This window comes from Grampus griseus, assembly GCF_964374135.1.
Source record: "Grampus griseus genome assembly, chromosome: 3".
Lineage (NCBI taxonomy): Eukaryota > Metazoa > Chordata > Mammalia > Artiodactyla > Delphinidae > Grampus > Grampus griseus.
Window position 1 is genome coordinate 111,743,090 of NC_139019.1, and position 12,094 is coordinate 111,755,183.

At 58.6% G+C, this 12,094-nt stretch overlaps 1 protein-coding gene across 1 annotated transcript; it reads right to left on the minus strand.

Annotated features, from left to right (window-relative positions):
* Positions 1-2,974: 2,974 nt before the first annotated feature.
* On the minus strand, positions 2,975-8,502 carry PITX1 (paired like homeodomain 1). Its single transcript, XM_082652643.1, has 3 exons — positions 8,312-8,502; positions 5,755-5,987; positions 2,975-3,716 (listed from the first exon to the last, which is right to left on the minus strand). The coding sequence occupies exons 1-3, from the start codon at positions 8,478-8,480 to the stop codon at positions 3,174-3,176; spliced, it is 945 nt and encodes a 314-aa protein (XP_082508769.1). The 5' UTR covers positions 8,481-8,502; the 3' UTR covers positions 2,975-3,173.
* Positions 8,503-12,094: the final 3,592 nt, after the last annotated feature.

A 12,094-nucleotide genomic window follows, 5' to 3' on the forward strand; every position in this document is an offset into this window, starting at 1 on the left:
CGGAAGGTAGAGGGGTGACTGGGTTTGAATCCATCCCATCACTTCCTGCTGTGTGGCTTCTTTAAGCCTCAGGGGCCTCATCAGGGAAAGGGGATAATGAGGATCATCTCATAGGGCTGCGTGCAGGTAAAAGGGGCTCACCTATGAGACGCGTGCACTTAGCAGAGGGCCCTGGACCCTGAATGGGCTCAGTGTACGATACCGCTTGCCACTGGAGACGGAGATGACCCGAACAGCCTTGCCTGCAAGCCCATCCTGTTTGAAGCAGGACTTTCATTCTTTCTTACTCACAGCACCATGTTTTCTTCAAAAGCACTCAGCCCAGTTTGTAATTATACGTGTTTGTTTACTTGTCCATGAGAGCAGGGACTGTGTCTGTTTCCCGCTTCTCCATCCCCAGCACCAAGGGCAGAAGCACAGTAAATGAAGCCTCCTCAGTCTTCTTCAGGCAGAGCAGGACCAGGACTTTCTGCCTTTTCTCAGAGGACTTGCCTTTCAGAACCCCGTGTGTTCCTCATCCCCCCTCCAGAGATGACCCTGCAGGTGGTGTAGCTGGGGAGGGCTGGGTACTACCTGCAGGCACAGAAGAGATGGGGGGCCCAAGGCTGGGTCCTGCACTCACCTTGGTGGCCGTGGTCCTTGACGGACGATGGGGTCATCCTGGACTGCTGCTGCCTTTCCTCCTGGCTGCAGCTGTTCGGCCTGTGGCCCCACCTCCACACTAAGTCTCTACCAGAGCTCTTCTTCGGCCCTCCTCTCACCTGAGACGGGGCCTGACTTTCAGAGAGGCCTCTCTGCCTCCCTCTTCTCTCCAGTCCCACCTCCTTCTAGGTCTCCCCTGCCTCCTGCTCTCAGCTGAGACCAGGGCCCCCTGGCCTTGGCAGATGTGTGAGGCTGGGGGAGGCACTCTGAGTCCAGATGTGATTGTGTTTATGTTTCCAGAGAGTGAGGGGTCGGAGCTCTGGACTCCAGCCGTTGGGGGAGGGGTGGTCGGGCTCCAGCCCCCTGCCCCAACCTTCCCTCCCCCCTCCTCCCTCCTCCAGCCTGTGTATCTGGCCCGGTCCTTCTCAGAACCCTTCACTCCAAGTCCTACAGCATCAGGCTGAGCCATCCTCCAGCAAGGACCCCTCCTCACTCCTCATCTGAAGGTGAGAAGACCGGTGGAAAGATGCCTGGCTTTGGAATCCGTGTGACCTTGGCCCAGTGCATAGTGTGATGGAGCCTTGGTTCCATCATCTGTATAATAGGGACAGCACTCCTGACCTCAGAGGCAGTGTTGACCTGATTTAGGAATGTGTGCACAGGACTCTCCAGCTATTAGCTCATGACTAAGCCCATGGCTGTGCCCCACTCTCATCTAGCGCTTGCCTGGGTCCAGCTCCAGGGCAGTGACAATCACAAGGTGATTCTAAAGCAGAATACCAACCCCTCCTTCCTCCCCTGCTACAGCTGCAGACATTTTGTTTTGCCATTAGACGTGACTTAAGGGAAGCAGAATTTTACAGGCAGTTTACAGGCTGGTCTTGTTCAGTAGTTTCCAAAAGTAGGGGGAGGTGGCGGCGGGAGCGACCGATAACTTGGGATGTAAGGTAAGTGAGAAGTGAGTTCTGTGTGATGGACACTTTCACCGGAACAGCCATATGCCCCTGCGTGGGATTTCGATGTGGAGGCCCTGGCTCGACTCTGGCGGATCCAGCACCGTCGGTCCTCCTGGAACAACCAGAGCAGGGCTCAAGGTGGGGGCACCGGGCCTATTGGAGAACAGGCAACCCCAGGTCTAAAGAGGCTCTCAGCGGCTCCCACCGCCAAGCTCCCAGCAGACAAAGGCCGCGAAGCACCCTAAAAGCCTGGAGCGTCACTGCAGACCCAGTCTGGGAAGAGCCTGCAGAATCCGGCGGTCGGGTAGGGCGGGTGGTCCAGGCTAGAGCGGCCCGCGCGCGGCGCCGGGAGGCTGAGCCGCACCGCCGATGAGTATCGGGCGCGCGCTCGCGCGCGCGGAAAGGGACCTCGGAGCGCTGGGCTGCGCCCTCAAGGGAGCCGGGTTGAACTGGTCTGGAATGGTGGTGGGGAAGTGGGCGTAGGGTCCTCTGGCAGGGTCGGCTTCGGCTCTTTTCTCCTACTCGCAGGGCCCACGGGGGTGCAGTTCCCTTTCTACCCGCCTTCCCTCCAAGACCGAATGAAGCAGTCAGGGCTCGGCAGTGGTTAGCACGCTCGTACTATGGTTTTAATGGATGTACATGGACAAGTCGATATAGACAGATTTATAATTCTATACAGTCAGTCCGACATACACAAGGACGCTGTAAACTGGGGCGCGGGCCGGAGAGCGGGTGTGCAAAGTGGGCACGGCGTGGGGCCCTGGCCGCTCCCCGAGCTCTCCCGGCTCGACTCTTGCACGGCGGGCGGTGAGGAGGCGGCTGGCTCCTCGCCGGACAGGCGGACCACCTTCTAGCCGGGAGCTGAGGGGAGGGCCTGGGCTTGCGGCGAAGCTTGGGGGCTGGGATGCTCTGAGACGAGCACTCCGCATGCTCCCGCCTCGTCCGCACCGCCAGCTGCGGCTCGTTGGCCTTAAAGTAATCCTGCGGGGCAGGCAAGGGCTCTTCGAGGCGCGCCGGGGCCATTAGTACGGCTCCACGGCGAGATCCCGACCCTGGACTGGGTACCGTCATCCCTGGCCCAGCGCCCCTCCAACTTGGATCCGGATCGAGCTAAGGTATGCTTGGCCGGGCCTAGCTCGGAGGGGGCGTCTTGGTTCGCACCGGGCCGGGGCCCAGGCTTGCCGGCGGTCCGCGCTCCAGTTCGCAGGCGGGAACGCGGGCTACGGGGCGAGTCCTCCCGGCCGCCGGCCTCGGCGCTCGCCTCCCGCGCCGCGTCCCCTCCGCAGAGTGGCCCACCGTGCCCCGAGCGAGCGAGCGAGCACGCACCACCCGCGCCATCCCGAGGAAAATTGCAACTCATCCGTTTTTTCGCGGCACTTTTCTCCGACGTCTTTTTGCTTTGTCTCGTTTTGGAGGGCAGAGTGGGGTCCAGGAAAGCAAACACAAAACCAAGCCGGAGGTGGGGAGGTGGGGAGCAGGGGGCCGCGCAGGCGCCAGGTCCTCCGCGCCCGCACCCGACCCGGTCCCGGCCCCGGCGCTGTGCCGGCCGCCGGCCCGCGTGGCCCGGCTGGGCGGTCAGCTGTTGTACTGGCACGCATTGAGGCCCGAGGCCGGGCCCTGCAGGCCGCCGTAGCCGAACGACGAGTGCTGCTTGGACTTGAGCCGCAGGCTGGCTAGGCTCGAGTTGCACGTGTCCCGGTAGACGCTGTAGGGCGAGGCCGGTGTGCCGTACGGGCAGCCGCCCGGTGACATGGCCGAGTTAAGCGAGGAGCCGGTGAGGTTGTTGATGTTGTTGAGGCCCGAGTTGGGCATGCCGGGCACAGCGCCCGGGCCCATGCTCGACGGCATGGTCATGGAGGAGATGGAGCTGGGGGCCGAGAACATGGACTGCGACGACAGCGGGCTCATGGAGTTGAAGAAGGTGAAGCTCTTGGTGGAGAGCGGCGCTGGTGCCAGGCTCTTAGCGGCCCAGTTGTTGTAGGAGTAGCCAGCGGCGTACACGTCCTCGTAGGGCTGCACCAAGCCGCTGAACTGCGGCACGTAGCCGCCCTTGCACAGGTCCAGCTGCTGGTTACGCTCGCGCTTCCGCCACTTGGCTCGCCGGTTCTTGAACCAGACCTAGGGGAGGGGGACAGGAGAAAGGTCAGGGCTGCCGAGGGCGGGAAGACGCCTCCACCTCCCCCGCCCCACCCGAGGCCTCCGCCCGCTTCCTTCTCTCCGAATACCGTTTCTTTCTTCGATATTTCCACCCCTGCCTTCTCTCCATAATGGTTCCCTTCCTGTCTCCAGAAAATATTAGTCTTTTCCTTTTTCTGATCTTTATCCTCTTCCCCCAATTAAATCCGGTTTCTTCTCCTAATACGGATCCTCTTTTTTTTTTTTTTTTAACAAATATTTGTTTTCTTTCTTCCTCTCTCAACCAGGTCATCTTCTGCCTTCTCCCGCAAACGGTTCCCCATCTACCTCCTAAATACTCCATCCATTTTCTTCTTCCTCGAATACAAAAGGTAGTTTTCTTTCCTGAAATATACGACCTTGCGACTCCTCTCATTCTTCAGTCTATTTTTCATTCCTCAGATAGTCTGTTTCCATCTTTATTGGTAATATTTGATATTATCATTTCTGCCTCAAATGTTTATTTTCGTTCCGTCCACCCCACTATCTGAACCACTTTCTTCTCCCTCAAACAGTCCATTTTTCTTCGTTATCCCCCATTTTTGATCCTTTTGATTCTTCTGCAAATATTTAGTTTGTTTTTTTCTTTCCAAATATCTGACCTTCACTGTTTCTCTTAAATGGTTGATTCTTTAGTCTTCTCAAATACTTGATCCTTTTGCTTCTCCCTTAAATACTTAATTTCTTTTCTGCTACCTAAATATACGCCAAATATGTTTTTCTGCAAATATTTAATTTCCTTTCACTTCTTACTAGTTTCTCTCTACTCTCCCCCTCCACTTTTCCTCACAAAATTCCGTTAGAACCTCTTCTTTCCCAACTCCCAGTGCTTGCCGATCCTCATCTAGTCCCAGTCCTTTGCCCTCCGCAGCCCTCGACCAGCCCCGGGCTGTATCCCGACCTCTCTTGCCGGACCCCTGCATCTCAGCCTTCTCCATCCCCAGCACTAACGTTGCCTGATTCCACCCCCACTCCACCCCACCCGTACCACCGTAAACCCCAGGCAGGCTTAGTGAGTTCAGGATTACCGAATGCTGTCTTCACTCTATCCCACTGGGCTGGCCAGCCTGACTGGGGAGGGGTGAGAGCTGGGGTTATAGCAGGGAGTCTGTGGCCCAGGTGGGACTTTGGTTTAGCTTGGAACGTGCTCCCAATATCTGATTAAATATTTGCAGTACCCAGAGAAGAAGTGATTCTCTTGCTGCTCTGGCAGGACAGCCATGTTTTCACTGGGAACCAAGGGGTGAGAAGAGGGAGGGTGCAGTCCTGTCTTGAGTTGGAGACCTTACATCTCCAAAGGGATTCGGCCTGAGGCTCACTCATCCACCAGAGCTGCCCCCTCCTCACCTGAACCCAGCCCTACGGGAAAGGGCATTAGGGAAAGGGCATTAGGGAAAGGGTTCAGCTAAGACTGGCCGAATGGCTGAGAAAGAGTCCGGTGGAGAATATCCTGAGATTTTGGAGAAGCAGCGTACGGGTGGGACCACTGCCCTAGGAAGTTTTGAGACCCCCCCCAAGCCTGCACTGTTATCAGGCCTCTCCCAGGCTGCCAGGCAGGATCTGCCTTTCCCTTTCGTTTTCGCGGGAAGGTGCCAGCGGCTCGGAGGTCCCCAGCAGCGGGGAATCCTCTGCTCAGTCTAGGGGGTAACAGCCGAGCGGGTTCTGGGCTCTGCAGGGCAGGGGAACATCCCTTGGGGACACAGGTCTTTGGGCGGGGGCTGCGGTAGAGCCCGAGGGTCAGGTGGGATGCGGGTCAGAGGGATCCGAGGCGGCAGCAGCCGAGGGGGGCTAGCACCAAACGGCTCTGCAGCAGCTGGGTAGACCGGGGCCTAAGGTGGAATCGCCTCCGGTGGAGGGAGGGAGCCGGTCTGAGTGTGCGAAAGAGTGATAGTCTGAGCGCGGGTCTAAGCTTTCAAGGGCTGCGCTGGGCCGGCTGGCAGCCTTCTGCGCGGGTCCCCTTAGGCGCGCACCCCACGCTCACCCTCACGCGTGGCTCGGTGAGGTTGGTCCACACGGCGATCTCCTCCCGCATGCTCATGTCCGGGTAGCGGTTCCTCTGGAACGTGGCCTCCAGCTCTTGCAATTGCTGGCTTGTGAAGTGCGTGCGTTGCCGCCGCTGCTTCTTCTTCTTGGCGGGGTCCTCCACACCGCCGCAGCCTGCGCCGCCCGCACTGCTGTCCTCGGGCCCCTTGGGTTCCCCGCTGCGCTCCTTCTCTGAAGCAGGCAGGACAGGGCGCCAGTCACCTCGGGCTTATGCCCTTTTGCACCCCATCCCGGCTCCACCGAAGCGCTCGTGGTCAGCCCTGGTGGGGCCCGCCCTCCCGCCAGGGCCCCTGGAATTGTACCCATTGGAAAGAGCCCGCCTGTGCCGGGTAGGGTAGGCAGTAGTCACCTCTGATCAGGCTCGTCTGGGAGAAGAGCCCAGGAGTCGGAGACGTGGGCCTAGGTTCCTAGCTGCGCAGGGCCTGCTCTCACAGCTCGGCTCATGCTGGGGCTCTGCTGTTGATGTCACCCGAAAATGTACATTTTTTAGGGCTCTTGGGGTTCTAAATCAGAGGGGGTCTCTGCTTTTCTGAACTAGGATCAAATCTTTCTAGCCTGAAGCTGGGGGGGGGGGGTGGAGCAAGAGCCAGGCAGTGGCCTGCAGCCCCTCCAATTTCTTCTCCCCAGGGCCGTGTGGGAGCCCCACCGGGCAGGCACAACACAGCCGGGTTCTCGGCCTTAGCTCCAGGCCTCAAGTCCCAAGGCACAGAAAATCCCTCTGGCAGCAGCCAGGCAGCCCAGACTCACAGACTCTGTCTAGGTGACCTGGGGGCTCTAGCCTCTCTCTCTTTGAAGCTACACAAACAACATGCAGTTATAGAAACATTGAAACATAAAGAAAAAGAATTTAAAAACAAAACACAGAAGCCCAGAAAAGCTCACAGCTCTATGCCTAAAAACATAGAAAGGGTCACAAATTCTTAAAAATAGGCAGGTAGAAACACAGCAAATGCAGATTAAGAAGCCAGAAACCTCCGTGCAAACACACCCCTAACTAAATACAGTGCTGTTAAGTGTATAAACTCCAGGCAGACACAGGCATTTATTTATCTGGGATTTAAAAAAAACAATGTACTGTTGTAGATAGATTTTTTTAACCCCTTCCTGATAATGCCCTTCTAGAAATAATTTTTAAATCCCAGGGAAATACAACACTATAGTTAGATAACTTAAATTCCCCAAATAACATCACTGTAAACGGATTTTGAGAAAATCCCGGAGAAAAGCGCCATTTTGGATTGACTTTTTAAAATCTCCCGAAGAATAATGTTGCATGTCGATATTTTAAATTCCAGAGAAATATATCTAGTATAGCAATTCTTTCTATAACGAAAAATACAGTTAATTTAAAAAATTTATTCTCACAGACTTGGCTTTTTAAAGCAATCTATGACTATGTATTTCTCTGGGTTTTAAAAATAAAAACCAACCAAAGGCCACGGTTAAAACTTTTGAAAACAGAAGTACCGTCCAGCGTTGATTGTTTTTTTAACCAAGCAAACAGAACCTCTCAGGGAAAGTCACTTAGGGATGCAAAACAGAAATAAATAGAGATTAAAAACTCGTAGAGAAACACTCAGCGGTGGATTAAGAAATGAACGCAGAAGAGGCGCCCACGGCCGGGGGAGTGGGAAGTTCGGCGGCGGCGCTGAACTAGGACCTCGAGCGCGGGAGCCGTTCGGAGACCCTGGAGCCCGGGCAGGGCCGGGTATTGGCCTCATCACTGCCCGCGCCGCCCACCCGCTGGCCCAGTAGCTGGCGTGGGGGAAAAAGCTTGAGCTCGGGCAGAAAGGCAGCGCGGAAGGAGACTTGGCCGAGCAGAGTCGGAGCCCTGGACCCGCGGCCTGGCGGCTCCGGGCTCTGGCGGAGCACGTGGGGCACGGATCCCTCTTTTAGGCGGTTCTGACTGGAGCCGGGTCGCCCCTCTTGGCCCACTCGCCCTCGCTGTCCTCTCTTTTCCCTTTACTTAAGGTTGTTTTTCTTCCCCCCCAGTTTGCTTTTCCGACTTTTCCCGCCACCTTCTCTTAGGTCTCTCCCTCTCAGTCAGTCGCCCACAGTCTGTCGGGGTGTCTGTACTCTCTCTCTCTGGGCACTTTCTGTCGCCCGCCGCCCATTCCTTTCTGATCTGCTCCTCTCCTTCGGTCCAAGCGGCCCTTCGACAACCATTTGCGCAAGCCTAACTGTTCTCCCCGTTCTATTTGCTCCCGATCAAGAGGGGCTGTCATTCCGACCCTTCGGTTGTAGGTTCGTGCATTTGCAGGTCACTTGGCGCGTGGGCACCGCGTGGAAGTGCCTTCGAAAAGCACTAAATTTCCGTTTCATAAAGCGCCTACTTGTCCGTGTTCAGCGTCAGGTGGAGAATGGGAAAAGTAAAGGTCCTGAGGCCTCCTGGGGCGTAGAGCGAGCGTGACTGTGCGGAGCGGGCGCCAGGCCCTGCTCCCGGCTCCCTGCACTCGGGTAGGCTCCGTGCGCGCCTCGCGGGGAGCCGAGCTTACCTGGCAGCTCCGTGTCGGACGACTCGCTGGCGGAGTTCTCGAGCGGCTCGCGGGGGTCGGCGGCGCGGGCTAGGTGGAAGGCGGGCCCCATGTCGTGCGGCGGCGGCGGCGGCGGCCGGAGCCCCTCCGGCAGCCGCTCCAGGCTCATGCCCCCCTTGAAGGCGTCCATGGAGGCGGGGACCGCGGCGGGCGCTCCAGGGGCCGGAGCTGCGCGCGCCCGGCAGCCCTGGCTGCGACCTGTGAGGACAAGAGCGCAGCGCCTAAGCGGCCGCCCCCCAGGGCTGCCCGCGCCCGAAACGACGCCGCGCCCGCCCCATGGACCGCCCGGGGCTGCGGGGCCAGGCGGGCGGCAGCGGCAGCGGTTTCCCGCGACCGGGAGCCCGGCTTCGCGCTCCGCGCTGCCCTCCCGCCGCTCGGGCCTCAGCCGCCCGCCCGGCCCCGGTTCCGGCTCCCGATCCGGGGCCGGTTTCTAAGGCTCCGGACGGCGCCGGCAGAGTCTGTCTTAAAGCGACAGCGCGCACGCCAGGTTCCAGCAGTCCCTGCGCCAGGGGTGGTGGGTGGGGTGGGCCTGGGTGGGAGGGGGCTGGGAGGGAAGGAGGGAGCGAACGAGCGAGCGAGGGAGCGCGGGCGGAATCCAGCCGCGAGCCGCCCGCGCAGCCGCGCCCTCTCTGCCGCCCTCCCTCCTTCCCTCCCTCACTGCCTCGCCCGCGCCCTCCCCCTCCGCAGCCACCTTCCCGCCGCCTCCCCCCTCCCGCGGCCTCGCCGCGCCTCACCCTCCTTCCCCGGTGACACACTGAGTTCTCCCGCGGCCGCACAAAAGAAACGCATCTGGCCTGCAAGTCCCGCGCGGCTCGTGCCCACCTCAAGCCCCAAATGACTTGTTTCGCTCAGAATCAACTCCTGTCTGGGCCGCCTCGAAGTCCCGAGCCCCCGGCAAGAACAGCCCAGGATGAGTGAATGTTCACCAAGGAGGATCGCACCGACCGGGCGCCTGCGAGCCAGCGCCAGGGTGGGGGCAGAGCCCGGGGCTCGTTCTGGCAGCTCCCAGCGGCGTCCTCGTCGAGGGGCCGCGGCCCCTCCTTACCCGGCCTCGTCTCCCGGGACCTGAGCCAGGCTGAGTGACAGCAGCCTGCGCTCTAATGGGCCCCCGGATGCTGCCTCCTAATTAGCTTGGACCCTCTCCCCCAAGGCTTCTTCTCAGGCCTCCCCCTCTGCACCGCAGTCAATTTTCCGGGATTGGGATAGAACTGATGGCTTCTAATCAGATGAAGCGTTTCTGTTGGCTCCAGGCCGCTGGCGAGTGCAGCAGGAGACCCCAAAAGCCCTGCCAGGCCCCAGAGCCTCTTCAGTAGGGCTGTCTCCCCTTGTTTTGCACCTTCAATGGTCTGACCAAAGCCGCCAGGCCCTGGCCTTGGTTGCCACACGATGGGGCTCTGCCCCCTTCAGGGCACGTTTGCAGGGCCTGGGGCCTCACTTTGGCTTCCCAGAGCTTCAGGCACAGGCCTGGCAGGCCAGGTGACTGCAGTTTTCAAGCCTAGGCCAGCAGCCCAGGAAGCCTAGGACCGTCTTTGAGCTTCTCTCCCACACAGTGGTAGCTAAGTTGCAGCACCAGTGGGCACTCTACGAGCACAGGCAAAGACATTCCCCTTCCCACCCCTAAGAATGAGTCCCTCGTTGAATCCTCCTACTTCAGTAAAGTTTGTTGAAGGATTTTGCTTAACTGGTCTTGAGACATCAGAGTCCTGAGCAAATAGGTGACAGCTCAGGTGGTAGGGTGTGACCCTGACCTGTTCCTCTAGCCACAGCTGGACCCCAGGCTGCCCTCTGCCCCTCATCTGTCTGCTCCACCAGACAGAAGTGGCACTGGGCAGGACAGCGGCCTTGGGGGGAAGCACTGTGGTAATCTCCAGGCCCAGTACCTCACCCTGGGGCCTCGTGCATCCTCATGTCCTCCTGGGGTCTCTGCTTGGGACTGACTGTGCAGGCTGTCAGGGTCTGGGACCCTCTTCAGTCCCTGCCCTCACCTGGCTCCCTATCAGAGGAAGGCACCCGCACCCCAGGCTGAGCTCCTTGGTAAGGATTATGAGGGCAGGGGCTTGGGCAGGGTGGAACCAGGCCTGCCTCTTGCTCCCTTGGCCTCAGCCCAAGGCCCCCAGCTTTGGTCCCTGGGGAAAAGGCACAGTTCCTTAGGGCTGGCCCACTCTCACTGGGTGCCTGAGGCCACAGGGGCCAAGGTCTGAGTCTGGGGCCAGAGGGAGGATGCATCCCAGGAGTCTGGGTTGGGGGAGGGCCTCAGTAACTCCAGCCTTTTCCTCCCAAAGGGAAGTTTCTCCAAGTTGAGACCCCCAGGGTGAAAACAGACTTGGTGTGTACGGGGATGGTGGGAGGGGAACACGGGGGGTATGATTTGCTAGCATTTGCCCTCAGCCCCATCTTTTACCACATTTTTTAGCTGAATCTCCTGAAGCAGCAGATACCTCCTTTCAAGGAGGTATTCAGGTGCTGCAGCATGCCAGGGAGTGCCCCTTCACACGCCATCTTCCGTTTAGCTGCCTTACCCCGACTGGACAGTGTGCCACCCACGCTGCCTGGATACAGACAGGTCACAAAAGCATGCATGTACTCATACGTACTGCATACCCATATAGGTGTGCTGTGCACACACAGACACACACATACTATGCCCACACAGGGGACTGCGGAGTACAGTCACATATGTGTACGCACAGCCAGGCCTCTGGGTCCCAGAACACTGATGCTGTTTGGTGCAAAATCTGGCTGACAGGGGTGTGTTCTAAGCCCACCAAGTGTTGGGCCAAGGTGGGAAACACAGTGCCCCTCTGGATGGGGGCATGGAATGAATGGTCTGCCTACGGGCATCCAGAGGCTGAGGGTCACAGGCCCCCACTCCCCAAAGGGGCTAGAGTCAGGCGTTGCATGGACGGGGACTGTTTTGTGACTCTGCAGCTCTAGCTATTCAGTCTGAGGGGCTTGTATCTCACTGTGGATGCATTTAATGCAGTGATTGAGCACCTGCTGTGTGCCCCTCTGGATCCAAGCCTCTGGCAGTGCTCCAGGCAGTCACCATAATCCCTATGTTTGGAAATCTTAATGCCTGCTGTGTGGATGGAAAGGTGCTCAGACTATTGCCGGTGAAGCTCCATATCCCAGGGGCCCTGAGCCCTAGAGAGGGGCTGAGACTAGTGGGGGCTGCCCAGGGGAGTCTTTTCTGCTAGACCTGGACAGGGCTGAATGAGCAGGGGTGAGGAAGTGATTGATCTAGAGGAGGCCCTGGCCTGATTCTGGGTGTTGGCTGGAGACGGGACCTGGGCGCTTTCTTTTCTTCCTCAGCCACTCGCTCCGCTGGCTGCTATTCCAGGCAGAGTAGGGGCTTCTTGCACACTCATATCACACCACACACAGACACACACACACACACAGACACACACACACATGCACACACACGAGACAGGAGGCAGCTGTCTTTCAGGAGTAAGAGCAGGGGTTCAGCGTTCCCCTGGCTTTGCTGTCTGACCTTAGACAAGGCTTGACCTGCACTGTGTGCGAGTTCCCATGTATGACGTGGGACACAGCGATCCCTGACTGCTGCTTCAGCCTCCACCTCACCTGATGATGTGACATGAAGAGAGAAGGGAAGGGGGCTTCCTGGAGCTGGAACCATGTGCCCCATCCCTCCAGGACACACAGAGCTAGCAATGATTCTGTGACTTTCAGGAAATTTGGGGCTTAGAGTCCTGGCTGGGCTCAGCAGAGAAGCCTGGG